Source organism: Bradysia coprophila, chromosome II (assembly GCF_014529535.1).
Source record: "Bradysia coprophila strain Holo2 chromosome II, BU_Bcop_v1, whole genome shotgun sequence".
Lineage (NCBI taxonomy): Eukaryota > Metazoa > Arthropoda > Insecta > Diptera > Sciaridae > Bradysia > Bradysia coprophila.
The window spans coordinates 5467973-5485348 of NC_050735.1; the positions used below are offsets into that span (position 1 = coordinate 5467973).

A 17376-nucleotide genomic window follows, 5' to 3' on the forward strand; every position below is an offset into this window, starting at 1 on the left:
CTTCGGCTCGACAGTTTCCACAAAATTTTCTTGTTCGGAAAATAGCTAACTAACCGAAATTTCAACCGAAATTTTAATTGCTTACCAACGTAACAACTGTTCGTAGAGCATTCCCTGAATTTTGAATGAAAAAATCTCAACATGGAAACGTATGATTGACCGAATTTTATCAAAAACTACTAAACTGCATTCCTTGCAGACACCTTAAATTAGAGAAATGTGATAGTTCTGACTTTCGAGCGGTCTGTCAAGCAGCAACACTGCAACAAGAAGCGTTATTGTTGTTCATGTTTATAGTCAGTTTAATGTGAACCACAAAAGGAAATGTTAGAAACCGCTCCAGATTCCATAAAGTAACCTTTCTCAATTTTCGTATTTCTTATATCCAAATTAATCGTAAAAACGCTTCGGCTAATGAAACACAGCTCATATTTTGTAAATTCATTCACAATAAAATCGGGTCCGCTGTTTACTTACAAAATTTCATTGCAACTCAACTTGTGTTGCATTTTTTTTCCTCTCTGCAAAAATTCTAACAAAATGTGCCACAAACTGAAACATTGTGTACGAGATTCCGTACAGCTTAACCGGTCTCATAACGCACTGAATAGAGCGTGTTCAAATTTTAAAATTATGTGTCAAGCGATTTTATAAATAGCCTAGGCATCTCAAACAACTAAGTTCTTTCTCCTTCGAATAATATGTTTGTTAGAATAAATGATAATAAATAAAGTAAGTTATATGTATAGTATAGTGTATAGTATATCCTATGCAAGCTAAGATACTATATATAATAAGCCACATAAGTGTTAGCTATTGGTGTCGCTTATTATATGCGCACATATATACCGTGCTGTTATATATAGATTGCAAACGGTGTGTGCTATTTAAAATAAATTGGGTTTAAAATTAGACACGCTCTGAAAATCGTGGGCACTCATAGCTGCTTCAAAATAATCACACATTTTAAATCAAGTGATCTATTCACTCACATATATACATCATCATCATAAAAGCGAGAGAAAAAAAGAACCCGTGCGATGTATTTATTTATTGGCCTCTATGATTTTCTTTCGATCCCGAGCAACATTGAAAACAAATTATATTTTAATATAGAAAAGTTTGTTCTTAGCCGATCTATATATTATAGGACCGACGTCTTTCCATTGCGTAGTTGGTGGCGTCTACACTATGTCTAAAGATAAAAGTGAAATCATTAATTTCATAAAATCGTTGTTAATAGGTTTTTCGGTTGAACTTTTCGTTCAGATAGCTTAATAAGTTCGATGTTTCGATTTTGTTTTATTAAATAAGAATTTTTCCACAATTTTTATCAATTTGTTTTAAAGTTGTTTTTTTTGTATTCGATTCGTATGGTAATATTTAGAGTGAACGCATTTGAGCAAACTGGGCGGCATTTGTTGTTTGTTGTTTATGTTGATTTGTTTTTATACAATTATATGTTGAAACTGGAACTGATTATGATAATCTCAATAAATCAAATGTGCAAAGACTTAAAAGTAAAGCATCAGAAACGGCTGAACACAGGCTGTCGACAGCAGCGACGAAAATAAGCAACGATCCACGATTAATGTGGTCTTTAATGGTAGTAATAAATAAAAAGTTTAAACAAATGAAGTACAAGATTTTACATGTTAAGGTCGTCGAAAGCTCATGAAATTTGATGAAAATAATTGAAAAATTTCAATGGGAATATTTGGATAGCTCAGAGTTACGATTCCTGATACCGTTGTCGATGGTGTTACCATCCACCATTCTAAAAATGTTCGTATCCTTCGCATAGACATGAACCTCTAATTTGACGTGAGGAATTTCAAGTCTTTCTAAGATGGAGGAGTCTATAGCCGAATCACAACATCTTGTGCCATGGAAAACGAGAATGATGTTAATTAAATCCCTCATCCTCCCTCTGTTTCCATACTGTACATAAATCTACATATTCAACAAATATCTGAGTCTCAAATCTATTGAATTGTTAGAGAGTACATGTAAAATTGGAAGTCGTGGTTGAAGGAACACCTGAATTTGGTTGTCCCATAATGGAATTCCTGGAGTATGGTCTTCAAGCTAATCGTAAACAAGCAACCAGGCTATTAACATAACAATTTTCAAATGTCAAGACGCTCCAGTTTGTTGATCATTCCTCGAGTCCATACAAGAAGTCGTTCTTCGTGAATGTAGTGCCGGCGTTCAACATGTTACCTAATGCTATAAAACAAAGCAGCTCACTAGCATCCTTCAAGCGGCGTAGCTTTGAGCGTCTTATGGGACATTCGTAGAAACGTTATGGTGGATGGCTTAGTGGCATTGACCATACGTTAGTGCATTATGATCAAAGCCCTGTTTTCACCATGTAAGCATTTGCTCGTCGTTAAATTAAATAATCTCTAATCATATTTAAAATGACTAGCCAGCTGCTTTCGACAAAGACGACATTAATAAGAGATGAGCTTTGCTGATAGTGTTTTCTAGTAAGTATGATTAAGATATTGAAGTAATAGATTTTGATGCGATACACATGCCATTTCTAAAATATTAATAAACAAACAGCTGCAACTATAACGACTCTAACTTCGAAAATATTGACATGAAAATGTTCTTTCCCCCTGCTCACCCTTACGACAAAACTTAGTCATTCGGATTTACTCTTAAACAGGTTGACGTCATAGTATGTCTGTATTCACGTTACAGTTGGTTTTTTAAAACGTTTTCCCGAAATATGGCCTGGCCATAAATAGTGTCTTGTCTTGTCTAGTTACAAACATTCGAACTGTAAAAAAACAATGAATGAAAAATGGTTAGAAAGTTTGTGCTAAAAGAGATTTTTCTGGCGAATTTCTGTTGTTCGTTCTCCAAAGCTCAGTGTCTTTAGTTGGTTTCTTTTTTTTACTTTTTCATTGAGTGAATGAGTCAGTTCAAGAGGTAAATATCTTTTTTATGAAGAAGTATAATAGATTTGTATGTTAAATATGGACATAGTCGTGTTAAGTACTTTTATATCTCATTTATAATAGGTCAATGTCCAACGTTAACTCGTCGCATATAATATTTATATATATTATGTATAAGGATAAGTGATCTCACTTTACATATGCTTTTATGGAAACCAGAGAAAAACATTTTTTTTTATTCGTGTGCATTATATTACATGGTAATATAGAATCAAAACGAAGCGAAAAAAACTATAACCGAACAACACTCTAAACAGTCAGCGATTCAAATTTTATTTCTACATAATAATAAAATAATTTTATAAAATAAAATTTACAAAAAAAAAACTGACGCATGTACCAGAGAATTGGTATATTATTGTGAGCAAAATTGTGTACTTGTATAAAACGAACCATTAAAATATATTATTAGACTTATGTGTGACGCTACACTTTTGCGTTGGCGAACATCTAAATAAAACTGTGTATTTGGCCACGCGCTATAACCAAATATGTCCAATTCTTACAAGAGTTCACTTCTATACACATTCACGCGTCCGTAGCCTTTAGAGTATTTTATTCATACATGACAGACTATAATGGTGAGATGGACAAGATAGACAAAGTAATAATATTAACAAGACAACCATTGAAACCATTAAATGCGATTTGATTTAAAAAAAAAAGTTTGAGGAAAAAATGAGAAAAGAATTTTATTTACAAATTGAAAATGCAGAGGATGATGTGTAGCTGTGATGTATACGGCGAAATTTTTAGATGTTAGAATTTAAGCATCTAGAATAATATAGCAGTTACACATCGCAGCTACTTGATTTCGGATTAAATTTTTTTATTGTATTGCGGATGTAACGTTTAGTTAAAGAACTGCGCGTCTGATTTTCCGATATTCGTTTGTTGACAAGTAAATCTCTGAGGTTAAAGTAATGGTATTGGTTATGCGTGTTTCTTTTTTGTATCGAATTAATTCTTTTAATTACAACAGGATAAGACGAAAGACATCAACAGTTGAATAACAGCGAACTGCTGCAATGAAGGTGGTTTTTTTTAAATATCACAAATCATATTAAAATGCTTGTATTTAATACGTAAACTAATAGGCTTTGTGTCAAATTTATGCGTTTGATATAATCCTTAGTTGGATCGTAATACTTAATGACCTCAAAAAGGTCGATTTGTATCAACAAATTATTGAACAAGAGAAGAACAGCGAAGACAATTTTTAGACCCGTACGAAGTACTGGGGTCTTATAGGTTTACGCATACGTTTGTAACACGTCGAATTGGACTCCCTGAGTAAGGGGAAACCTATTGTGGTTGTCTAGAGATGCCAAATCCGCGAGAAAAAAAATGTCCGTCTGTCCGTCTGTCCGTCTCTCCGTCTGTCTGTCTGCAAGATAACTTGAGTAAAACGCATCCGATTTTGAAAATTCTTTTTTTTCCCGTTTGGTAATGTCAAAAGACAGGCTAAGTTCGAAGATGAGTGATTTTGGATCGACCCCTCCCGAGCTGTGGCCCAATAAGTGCTTTACGGTTTTTCGAAGATATCTCCGGACATTTAAACGTTAAACTTGTAAGTGTTACGTCACATAAAAGGTATTTACAATACCGATCGACAAAAAAAAGGTTTATGGAAATCGGATGACCGACTCGTGAGTTAGACCCCTTGGTGTGGAACAGGCACAGGGCGGCAAGCAGTTTTTGCTTGTAGGTCGGCCACATTTGAACATATTTCGTCTGTTTTAGATTTATTAGATAGGTATTGACCGTACCAATCAGGGAAATTTTTTTTTATGAAATTATGTTCTCCGGAGCGTGAGCTAGGTCTCTTGGAGTGAGCTCTTATCTGGCTACTCGGAAGTACAGTGAACGTGGTGTATTTTGACAATATCTCGAGTAAATTTTGACCGAATTTCATGATTTTTTTTTGTTTGAAAGGTATTAACGAATGTAAAGCGTCGGTAGTATTTCCGGTCTCCTAACAAAATGGCTGCCGGTGGCCATATTGGATTTTAGTAAAATAGAAATATCTTGGGAAAAATGATACTTAGAGAGTTTCTGTTAACATGGAAATAATTTGTTATGTGTGTGGGGTTTCAGGGATTCCATATACGGACATCTATATATACCTATATACAGCTATATTGAGCTATATACAGGCATATAGAGCTATATAATAGCATATATTTATCTGTGAAATGTTTATTTATAGTGAAATATAGTTAAATATAGCGGTATATAGCTGTTTAAATAGGAGTTTATGAAATTTGTCTTCGTACGGGGCTGTCTATATTGCCTCCGGCAATCTAGTTGTATATGATAACAAGGCAAAGAGTGGATAATGTAAGTGATTTTAAAGGGAGAATAGTTTTTCAGCAGAGAAGAAAATGAAGTAAGAGAAATGAAGAGTTTCACATTAAAGGCTTTTGATACGAATAGGTGTTTCGTACGGGTCGGCGTTAGCTATGTTTTTTTTTTGGTTTGGAATTATGGGTTTGGTTCGTGCGAGACGGAGTCACGTACATGTCTGAATAAACACAAAAAAAATTGTCTTAATCTTAATTTAGTCACAAATAACGTCAATATACACACAAAAAATTGTACCGATCATAATCCGTATCGAACAATTTATTTATTTCAAGCAGTAAGGTGTTAGACAACACTGTTGTTGTCATAATGACGATGTGACTAGTGATTGGATTTTTTTTAAATCAAAATATCCATTTACATTCGAAGGTCAAACATTGGAAAACGTTGGAAAGTCGCAATTTTTTTGAAGCACCTAAAGAACGTCAGCGATTCAGTGTTGCCATACAGGTCTTAAATCTTTGATAACTCCATTAATATGACTAATCCCGAGCAATAGACCGTGTGCAGTATAAATAATTTATTTTTAATTGATGTAGATTATTATTCTGTAGAACAAAAGTGTAAACAGAATATCTGAAAAATGTCTGCTTGATTTTATATCGCACTTTAAAAGCTGTAATTTGATTAAAAATAAAAGGATATCCGAACCATTCTAATTCATTCTAATTGGATTCTTACTAAGATTCTAATAAGTGGGATGGCATCGGGATGGCAACAATATTTTTCAATAATTTCTATAAAAAAAAATAAATATTTTTTTCAATGGTTTTCATGGTAAATCTTCTTTTTATTGAAATATGAAACTTTTTTCTCAAAATCGCACACGCTCTATTCCCCTAAATAGAGATTTAACTTTTAAAAATACATATCAACTTATAACTCTGTCTGACAACACTGAATTGCGGACGAAATTTATGGATGACCCCCTCTTCTCGTTTTGACACAATTTTTTCTAATAAAATGTCAAATTTTTAACCCTCACATTCATTTTAGGTGCGCACCAAATTAATGAATTGCTTCTCATTTGCGATGGTTCTTTTTTTTACAGATGTTACTGTGCTAGGTTAACACCCATAAACATCAAACATCGTCATGCTTGACTATACAGTCAGACTTCTGCAACTCCACCATTATCTCGTCTTGTTTTCCAATTTTATTTTGAATTTCAGAATTTTTTGTTTTGTTTTGTTGTTAAATTTTATATTTTACGAATCATACACCAAATAGCATTTACAACCTTGAAATAATAGATTGAAATCATATATATTGGGTCTCATATAAATATAAGTCGTTTATAGACTCACAATAAAAGACATTGAAATGTTGGTATAGGAAAAAAGTGCTGGCAAATTCATATTTGGTAATCTTGATGGTAAGTAAATAATATGGCGCCAGTTAATTCGTTAAAAGTTTTTAATTATTTCCTCGACTCATGGGGGGATGTGTGAATTGTTTTAGCAATCAAACGCTACATACGGACCGATTTCTCTTGAAAACATTCGGTTTTTTAGCAGTGACATAGCGTCGTCATTTCTATTCAAGAACAAGAACCATATTAACCGAACAACTCACTTAACTCGTCTTTGAATTAGATTTAAAAAAAAACAAATTCCACCGAATTTTCTCATCGTACGTCTCCAGTCTCCCGAATAAAAAGCGCATAAATTTCGTTACGATACGAAATACTCATTCAATCTAATTAGTGAATTAATTGATTTCGTATAAATATCGAATAAATAAACAGTACACAACCGAGGAACAACATATCAACTGATATCGAGAGAGAAATTTAATAATATGAAGAGAAAAAAAAAATAATTTACATATCGCTTTGGTATGGACCATCAAAAAGTTTATTTTAATTTTTCAATCGTTTTTGGAATTGTGTCGGTGGCACTTTTAAACTGAACGTAAAAATATAAAGTCTCGCTTATCTAAAAAGATCGCTTACTTTATCAGAGTCGTCAATGTCAGAATGGGCACGTTAAATTATTTAATTGTTGGAAGTCTTCTTTTTTCATTCTGCTTTCATGCGACTATACAAAGCTATCATAATTTTCGTTTGCATTTAATTCGATTGGTCCCCAAAGAAAAGAAAAAAAAGACCATTCATAGAGGTTCTCATCTGTCGAGACCATTGAAACCGATGGTGTATATAATGCAGATGAGATTAACTCATTAATATTAATATCATATTTATTTAGGATCGATTTTATTGATTCTTTATTAAATTGATGGCCAACGAATGAAGAACCTTTTTATGACCAGATATGCTTTTTAATAGATTACTCTATTAATGATTTGTTGGTTTTAATAATAATTATTGATACTCGTTTGGTAGCTTCATTTTAGGATGACGACATTTGAGACGAAATGCAACCTGAATCTGTCAATGGTATGGTAACGTTATTTAAAATATTAATGGGTTTACATTTACTTGTGGTTACAAAGATGCATAGAACGTCAGCAGGACAGTTTCATATTAAATAAATATTTTGACAAAATATGCAGTGGCTAAACTAGCTTACCGTTTAATTGAATTTTCTTAATCGGCTTTTGACGAAAAACATGAATATGGATGTATTCAGCACAGCCAAAGCAGAAAGTTGTAAGTTTGAATGAGTATGAAAAAGTCCACCGCAGAGGATTTTCTTCAAATGTCTGAGACAGGGTCTTGGACAGGGTTTGATATTCGGAATATTTATTTTTAAGTTCTTTCAAAATTCCTAAGGTTCTACAAATTTTCAAAAATTCCTAAAACTTATTAAAATGATTTCAAATTCTTAAAAATTCGTAAGCCTAAGAATTCTAAAAATTTTAGGAATGGTTCAAAAATCTGCTCTTAAAACTCTTAAAAATTTTAAAATTCCTTAAAAAAATTCTAAATAATAATTCCTAGGGCCTGGTAACCACTGGTAATATTTGAGGTTGTTTTGACCTTTAATAACAACAAGTTTTATTGATTTCCTTGGTCTTTGAAATGTCGACATTTTTAAAATTTCTTCAAATCTAATGAATGACTTTGATCGAAGGCTTTTCATTTAAAAGTTTTCTTAGTATTTACAGAGGACTTTCTTCCAGTGAACAACGATTTTCTAACTTTAAAGTAATCGAAAATGATAGATATACGACGGCTATTCCTCAATTTGATTCTAGAAGCTGCATATTTCGAAGCTCGATAGATTACGATGGAGTTATGTCGATTAAAAATAACCGGACGAAATGCCCATAACACATACTGTAAGTCGATAAACTACAATGTGTGACTACGTTCCGAAAAAATGAGAAGCAGAAAATTCGATGTGTACTTGTGCATTCAAACACGAACATAAAAGTTATAAAAAGGTTATAATAATTTAGCCTAATAGATTGTTTCTTATCATACAAATGTTTATTGAGGAATTAAATAGATTTGGATGTTTTTACAGCAAGGTTCTGAGCAGGACTCTGTACCCAAAGGCCCTTAGGGCGCTGAATGACGAAAATTTGTAATAATGTCCTTCGTACGAAACCAGACCTTGGCATTTTTCGATGTGCTAGTGATACGTAACCAAGACTGCTCTATTGATGTCGATTGGTATGCTAAGCCTACAGCTTCGAACAGACTTCTAAATTTGCATTCCAATCACCTTTGGACACATAGACTGAACATTATGGACAACGTAATCAGCCGGCTGTATAGCCTCAGCTCTACAAAATTCCACTGTAAAAACACGCGGAAAATCAAAAAGATGCTGATCGACAGCGGCTATCCCGAAATGTTAATCAGTCGTAGAATGAGAAGGTACTGGATATTGAAAAACAGACCAGCAAAAAGTCCAGCTCACGACCGAACTCAAGATCCAGCTCAAAACCCGGTCCATTACAAAGGCATGCAATTCGACGAACGTTGCTCGATCAACATAGGCAACATATTATGCAAAGGTGTCGATGATTTAAAACTGGGCTATAAGCCGATTGTCACGAACCGTTCCATATTTTCTAAACTAAAACAAAAAACTGCAACAGTTGATCAATACGAAGTGGTGTATAGCATTCCGTGCCTAGGTGATGGCCGAAGAGCCACTTGTGATCTGGAATATGTTGGTAGCACGAGTCACAAAGCAAGGCTGAGATTGGGTCAACATGTGGATGACATCAAAACGTTTAATCAAACTGGCGATTTGAACAACACGACAGCCCTGGTGCATCACTTCTATGAAGCTGGTCATGTGCCAGACACGGACAAAATGCAGATTTTAAATATTGAACGCAACTGCACGAAACGTAGAGTTCTGGAATCATTACAAATTTTGACGAATCCGACTATGAATTTCAGAAGAGACACAGATAATATCAGTGCAGTGTATAAAAGTTTGATTCCATCTGTAGAAGTGCCATCCACTTGATAAGAGAGCTTTCGTTTTTGTTTACGTTTTGGCCAGTCATCTAGCTTTTGTTTATAAGTGTCAGAGTAGAATAATGGCAAAACTGGTCGGTGGATCGGTGTTTACTAAATAAGCAAATGTTCTTGTAAGTTTTGACCTGTAAATTTGTAAATAAGCATCTCGCTCAGTTTCTTAAGAATGGTTGTTTTGAATGTTTTAGATAATAAAGACTGATGATGCAGCCATAAGCTGCGAAACGTCTCGCAATAAATTTGTTTACGTTTGACATGACCGATAAATCGAGCAAAGATCACAACTTAATTTCACATTTTACGGTCGAGTAAAGTGTACCAAAGCTCCACAACATCCAGCTTGGTACAACATAAATACAAATTATAGGAATCGCTTCGGGCAATGCCCATAGAATCAGCCCAGGCCTGCCTACTGGATACATTCTATACGGCACAGAATTGCATTTCTTGAGTCAGCAAAATTCTTTTTCGAACTTAATTTCGATGCTCAGTGATTTTTGTAAAATGAAAGAATTTTTATACTTATGTACTTTTTAATTTATCTGTTATCGGTAATGTCAACAAAAATAAGAGATGCCCTCTGTAATAGAGAGTGCCTCTCTGAGAGTCTGTATAGTGACCCTTTCTATGGATTAAGAAAACTTATTTGAAATCTTTTGAAATTTTTCTGAGAATTTTATTGTGTCATTGCAAATTCACAATGACATTCTCTGAAAAAAATGACAGTGAGACATTTGAGATGTCGTTCACTGTAAAAGATTTTTTGATAGGGCGCTACGCGATACTCAAATCAAATGAAGTAGTAGATTACTTTATTTGATCTCACCGAATTACTCTTGTAGTTTTTAAATTACTTTTTGAAAAGTTTCGATTGTCCTGTGTGTGTATTAAGAAATTGGTCGTAAGGACCGAATTAAGAATATATTTTTCAATGATATGCGCATGTAGGATTTTGTTTGGGTCCATCCTTTTACAACAACTTGGCGGAATAATAAAAAGTAGAAATCGAATTCACACCGAAAGCACCACTAAATAAAAATCGAATTTCAAGATGAATTGGAGTTCCATTACACAATAAAGAACACAACAACCACAAAAATGTTACAATAAAATTGTCGAGGTTTTGTCGTTTTATTTATATTTTTTTTATCATTTTCGTGTTCAAAAAGGTGTTTGGTTCAAAATTTATTTGGTGTATAATAAAGACATAAAACCGATGTTATATTACAATCTCACCAATATGGACATCTTCGTTGGAGGTAGAGCATGTCAATTTTGGGATTGTTTAATTTATTACGAGATGTATTCTCTTTGAGAATTATATATTGTAAATCCATTGGAAACTGGGAGATAAATATTGCTTGTCGGAACGTGTTTTTTTAAAAGTTTCTTTTTTATACGTTTTTATTCCAAAATTGTAATCATTGAAACGCGTTCCTTTTGTTCGAAATCAATATTTGACTTCTAACGCTTTCATTTTGGTGCGCTCGTCAAGAATAATGGCTTTCCTGCCAAACGGCTGAATTTCATTTAAAAAAAACAGTTTAGTTCGCGAATAAATGCGAAATAGAAAATATGTCATGACTTGACATGATAAACTTGTTGCTTTTTGAGGAACCAGTTAACCAATGAACAATAAGAAAGGATGACGATAACACTCAAAAATTTAATGTCTTATTGGAACAGTTTTTGCTTCGTATCTCTTCGAAAGAAGGTATGTACAAGCGCTAGACATTCTCAACTTTAACTTTCCCACTAATTTAGTAAATCAACTGTGCAAGAAGCACGAACAACTAAAGGTAACTCCAATGTTAAAAGCTATAGAAAAAACGTTCTATAACATACAGTTAGGATTCTGAAAAAGGAGAGAAAGTCATAAGGCTTACGACAAGTCAGGTCAGATCAGAAAATTGACTTTGACAAGATTCACGAAATTTCAATCGAAATTTCCCCAAATTCGTCAATCTCGTAAAATACCATCCCAATACAATCGGTTCAGCTCAATTCTTTTGCAACATAAAAAAAACTGTAAAGACAACGGAGAGTCATCTAAATTCAATTTTATTCCATTGAAACCGGCACTGTGTTCAATTGATTGCAAAAAGTACGTTAGACAGTTTCCGGGCAACCTGATAACGGTCAATTCAAGTAATCGGTTCGTATCAGGTTAATGAGCCTTAAGCCGGACGGCTTTTATGAATCACATGTTACTGCATCAACAGCATAATTGGACACGGGAGGATCTAGATTGTTTTCTCTTTTAGGCAAAGGTGCTTAAAGTTCTGACTCGAGCAGTTTTGGTGACCCAGGCGATCACGTCTTACACTCTGTCTCTGTATTCGAGAATATACAGAAATTTGTTACAATGTAGGACCAACTCTGTATTACAGACTCATATACTGATTTATCTCTTCAGAATAAGACACATTTTCCATCACGTTTACTGTCTACTTATGTCTTTCAAAGTTAAAAAGTTAAATTTTTTTTAAATGCAAATAAAATGACAATATAATATGAACTTTAAAGCAAAAATTATGGGTAAAACAAAACATTTCGACTATATATTGCTCACATTGTAAGTGCATTTAACTGTAAATCGTGTAGTATAAATTTTGTACCGAACGAAAACTTTAATTTATTTCCTTGATGTCATTAAATAAAATAAAATTTACATAACCGTCGCCAAGACTTTAATTTGCATAAATTTCAATTTAACTTTTCTGAAAAAAAAGAAAGATTTTTTTTTCATTCATAAAAAAAAAATGTCGAAAAGGTTGGTGTTTAATAAGTCATCGAAAGCATATTTCACAATCTCTTCATTTCGTATAATATCACTCATAAAATGCATTAAATTCAACCTCTACTTTTCAACGTTGAGCGCATACATTATTATTTCGATGTTTGTTTGTACAACACGACAACGACGACGCTAACTTATATGTATGATAAATATGAAGAACGAAAAAAAAAATGAATATCCTAAAAGTGATTGTCTCAAAAAGATTATGTCGCCGTTTCATCTTACAGCATTTTTTCCATCTTCTCTCGAAACAAAAAATTTAATTAAATAAAAATGTTTATTTTCTATAAAAGAGTGAAATCTAGTCTACGTTTTTGGTGTTAATAAATTGGAAGAAATGTTTCGTAAGGGCTCTTCATTCATCTTTCATCAGAGACGCTTCATTGCTATATACGCATATATACCTATATAAGTGCATAACGTACGTAGGCAGCCGCGTGACTTCCATTCATAAAAATCGTATATATATTTATATAAAAATTCATTAATAAATATATAACTAATGAACCTTCAAAGTCATTTCATTCATAAAATATTAAGATTTTCTAATAGAAATACACATATATAACGTTCATGATCGGTTCGTATATATACGGTGTGGCTGCCTACGCGTGGTCTCAATTATTACATGAAAAGCCCTTCTCTTTTTCGAGCTCTATGCAATAATAAATGTTGCTCATAAGCACACCGTATTTCATACATAGACGAAACCATATGTTGCGATTTGACGAATATGTTCACTCAAAATTGAGTTTCGTTCTATTGAATATTGTTGCTTTTTCCAGCTTAAATAAAACATTTAGAAAGAAAAAAAATTGAATGAATAAACTCAGCTGAATTTCATGAATCAAAAATTGTATTATAAGCTAATATGCAAATGTTGAACCATGTCGTGTCTCGGCATCTCAATGTGGTTTATGTTTGGTTAAAGTCAGTGAATTGAATTTTCATTGATAAAATATTGAATGCGATACGATCAATGGGATAGAAGCCAATATATATATATAATGTGTAAGTGTTATTGTTTGATGTGGTATATTGTCTTGTTAAACAATTTGTGAATGAACTCCACTTCAATCTGATAAATGAAATGAATTAGTCAACTGATTTTGTATTTCTTGAAATTGACGATAAGCTTATATGTGTAACCAGAAGCTCTTGATTATGAACGTGATCATCCTTGGCAGATAACTGGTCTAATGTTTACTTGTCGAGGAAGTTACAATTTTGGAATGATTGATGCACACAACAGTGACTGGTAAGAATATTTAGATTGGATTTCAATCCGACCAAACACAGTCAATCGAAACGAAAATTTGAAAATTGTTAACGGCGCAACAGAGTAAATTATTCCGCCGTTGTATTCCGACAACTTTTACCGTAGGATGTGGATTCTTAAAGTATTTTAAAGTTTGCAGTAACAAAAGAAGTAGCAGATTCGATGGTTCTATCACCTATAGGATTTTCGTTCGTAAAAGGTAACATACAAAGGGTTTTTGGTTAGATCATTGCTATACCCAGATGCACACAAGATGAAAATTTCGAGTTCTCCAACGTGCAGGAGCTGTGGATCAGAACCGGTAACTGCAAGACATTTTGTGTTCAGTTGCCCGGCGGTAATGACCCTCAGGGCGAGGTTTTTGGAAAACTATTCCCTTACACCTAAAGAGCAGATTAAGTTAGAGTTGCTCGATTTGCTGTCCTTTATTATAAGTTGTAAATGGCTTATCAAAAGTGATAGATGGCCGTGTTGATGCGTAAGCCTCTGAATAAATCTAAATTTTAATACCCAGGACTGGCCATACTAAGCTATCTGGCACTAACCACTAAGCTTTTTGCTTTGTTATGAGTTTCCAATTTTCGGGTTTTTTGATTTTTTTGTATACCACGTCAGATAGTCCATTTGGTAGCCATTCCTGCTCTGACTGTATCAGTTCCGTTACTTATGCGTCTACCATTTGAGACTTTTTCATTAGTTTTTTTTTCTGTGGCGAATTGCCAAGTGGTAAACTGAGCGAAAAATTAAGTGTCATCTATGATGAAGTAGAAGCGAAAATGGTAGAGCTCGAATACCGGTTCTCCCAACAATGCATTTGCCGATAAGTCAGGCGAAAGCTCTATACTCAACTTCACTTAGTTTTTTTAACTGATTCAACCAGCTCTGCACAAATCTTTAATCGGTTCAAATCTATCTGCGATTGAGTTTTGAACACTGGTGACTCAATCGAGTAGTGGCAAACAGACGAAATTGGGTGTCAGGTAGTCAATTTAAACTTTCATTGTAATTTTATTCTGCTAGGATGAACAATCTCTCCCCGATTCACAATGAACCATTGATTTTTCCCTAAATTAACCGGACATTTGCGAGACCAAAACACTCTGGAAATTAATTTTTTAATTAATTAATCACACTGAAATGACCTGACTTCCGACTTTAATGTGTGCCACAACATATGCTTCATTCATACGCCAGTCTCGCACACACAATTAAAACCGTCTTCGTTTACAGAGTATAACCGTCAGGAATAAAGATTGATGCAATAACACTGTATCAATCAGACGGCGAGATCTAATTCTCATAAATTTTTCGTATTTAATGAGTGAACCGAAAGCGTTGAAAACAATAAATGAAATTACACTATAACAGCATTGTCGTCCCCACATACAAGAGACTTCGTTCATACACTTAATTTGAACAGAAAAAATAAGGAATATGTGAGATAAAGAACATAGTAATGAAACGAAGAAAATGATATTTCGCTTCGTTGACTTAATTGTTTAATGAGAGTCGCGCAGGTCAATAAAACTGGCATTGTATTAAAAGCGTTATGCTAGAACCCAAGTGGATAAGTATTATTTTCGTTAATTAGTGATCATATTTAAAGAGTTTCTATTTTTCTTTACACAAAGCGAACTAATTTGTTACAACCAAAACAAATGACTTAAGAATTCATTTAGCTGTAGGGTTAGTCGAAGGGTTACTTTTGACTTTTAAAATTAATTAGTCAAATGTTCAGTGTACCTGTACCATTCGCACCGAACCATAGGGCTACCAAATCCTCACTCGGAGAAGTGTGATAGTTTCCATACAAATATGGACTGGGATAATCAAGCAGAACGCGACGGGATGGTGATTCAGCTAATTGATAAAAGAAAATGATAAGAAAAAGTCAGAAGAGTGTAAATAAATGATGATTGCAACAGAAGGCATTTGTTGGGTGAAGATTATAGGTTGCTGCATATGAAATAATTTATTTTTAAAGGTTAAGACGTGATTTAAAATAAATTTGGGATTTGGGGTAAGCAAATTGTACACATGAAGACAATCCAATTTCATCAGAAACGCTTAAGAGGGTCTTGGTGTAACTCACAGATGAATCATTCTCGTACACCCACTCTGATATGAACTCAAGATTTTGTGATTTCTTTCGACGAAAAAGGTGTGAAGATGAGCTATTGTGTGACAAGTAACATGAAGTCCAACCTAGTGACAAATGAAAGTCTCAAAAGTTCAAAAAACGTAGTCTCGCGGTTTCGAGTATATTGAGACCACATTTTTCGAACTTTTAAGACTTTCCAGTTCACCCGGACAAATTTTTAAAAACAGCCAATCAAAACCAGTAATGCTGGATATGTTAGGTCTCATTTCAGAATATGCAGCAAACTAATAACGTTTTCGTTAGATTTATTACCTTGAACCTGAGAGGAGTATTCTGCCGCTTTCTGTACATTGAGGCGAGGACGAGGACGAGATGTGGAAGTCGTAGCCGATGTACTAGTCGATGGAGATGAATCTAACAGTAATTGTTGCACTTGTAAAATGTCAACGTATTCGTCTAGGCCCGATGTATTATTCGCAGACGTTCTTGGTGGCACTGTATGGTTAAGATGATTTTTTTTATTATTTACTTACTCAATGAGAAATGTTTGTAAATCTAACCTTGTTGTTGATAGTTTCCGGTATATGTGCCAAAACTATTCGACGCACCGTTCGAATTGGATGAATTTGAAAAATTTCCGTTCGAATGTCCATAAAATTGATCACTTTCACGACGCATCGCTAACATTTTCATTGATTTCAATGTGGTCGAGATTGACACAACACCAATTATATTTCATAAAATTATCAATATTAAAACACATAGAGGTTTTCTCCATCACTTTGTAAAGAACAATCTTAATTGATAAACTTAGAACATGCTTATAATGCACGAGTATAATATAAGTTAAGTTGCGTTTGTTTAATATCACTTCACTTATTTATCTTTTGTTTCAGTTGATTTTTTTTTCTTCGTTCACTGTGTGTTTGAAAATAGAACTTCCTTATCAAGTATAATGTGTAAATGTTCTCCAAAATATTTTATGTTAAAATTAAATTATTCTCTCGTTGGATGGTTCAGTCCTTTTCAAACGTTTGATTTTTCTGTTTTTTTTTGCCAATGATAAAAGAACGTTGTTGATTAGCTTCTTCTTAAAATATTTTTTGTAGTTCTTAAAAATAATTGAAAAAATTCTTAGAAATCCATACTCCATAGTACTTAGCAATAGTATTTTTATACTACAGGCTGGGCCGTGTAGCTGCTGAAATCATAGTAAAATTGGTACTAGATTTTAAGAATTAAAAATTAAAAATTGCGGGATGGCGCTTCATATATCATCGACATTCTCTTGCTACATTTTGACATAGGGCATACGGAGCTCGGATTTAAAATTCTTCATTTGTCGCGTGCGTACTTTGAGAATTAGCACCTACGAGCTCCACTCAATCAGCAAGTGACTGAGAAGACATATGCATTTGAATATCGACATAACAAAGGCGACCCAAAGCTGATTTACCC

At 33.7% G+C, this 17376-nt stretch overlaps 1 protein-coding gene across 3 annotated transcripts in view; it reads right to left on the bottom strand.

Annotated features, from left to right (window-relative positions):
• The window catches only part of LOC119068732 (probable serine/threonine-protein kinase yakA), a 44755-nt gene extending 27784 nt beyond the window's left edge, over nucleotides 1-16971 (bottom strand). For 2 of the 3 annotated variants that reach the window (XM_037172449.1, XM_037172433.1), the window contains exons 1-3: nucleotides 16479-16971; nucleotides 16231-16413; nucleotides 15561-15677 (exon numbers count right to left, since the gene is read on the bottom strand). In XM_037172449.1, the coding sequence (XP_037028344.1) occupies nucleotides 15561-15677; nucleotides 16231-16413; nucleotides 16479-16611 (433 nt within the window). In that variant the 5' untranslated portion in view covers nucleotides 16612-16971. The remainder of the gene's footprint in view (nucleotides 1-15560; nucleotides 15678-16230; nucleotides 16414-16478) is intronic. The other variant, XM_037172442.1, reaches the window with a different exon arrangement.
• Nucleotides 16972-17376: the final 405 nt, after the last annotated feature.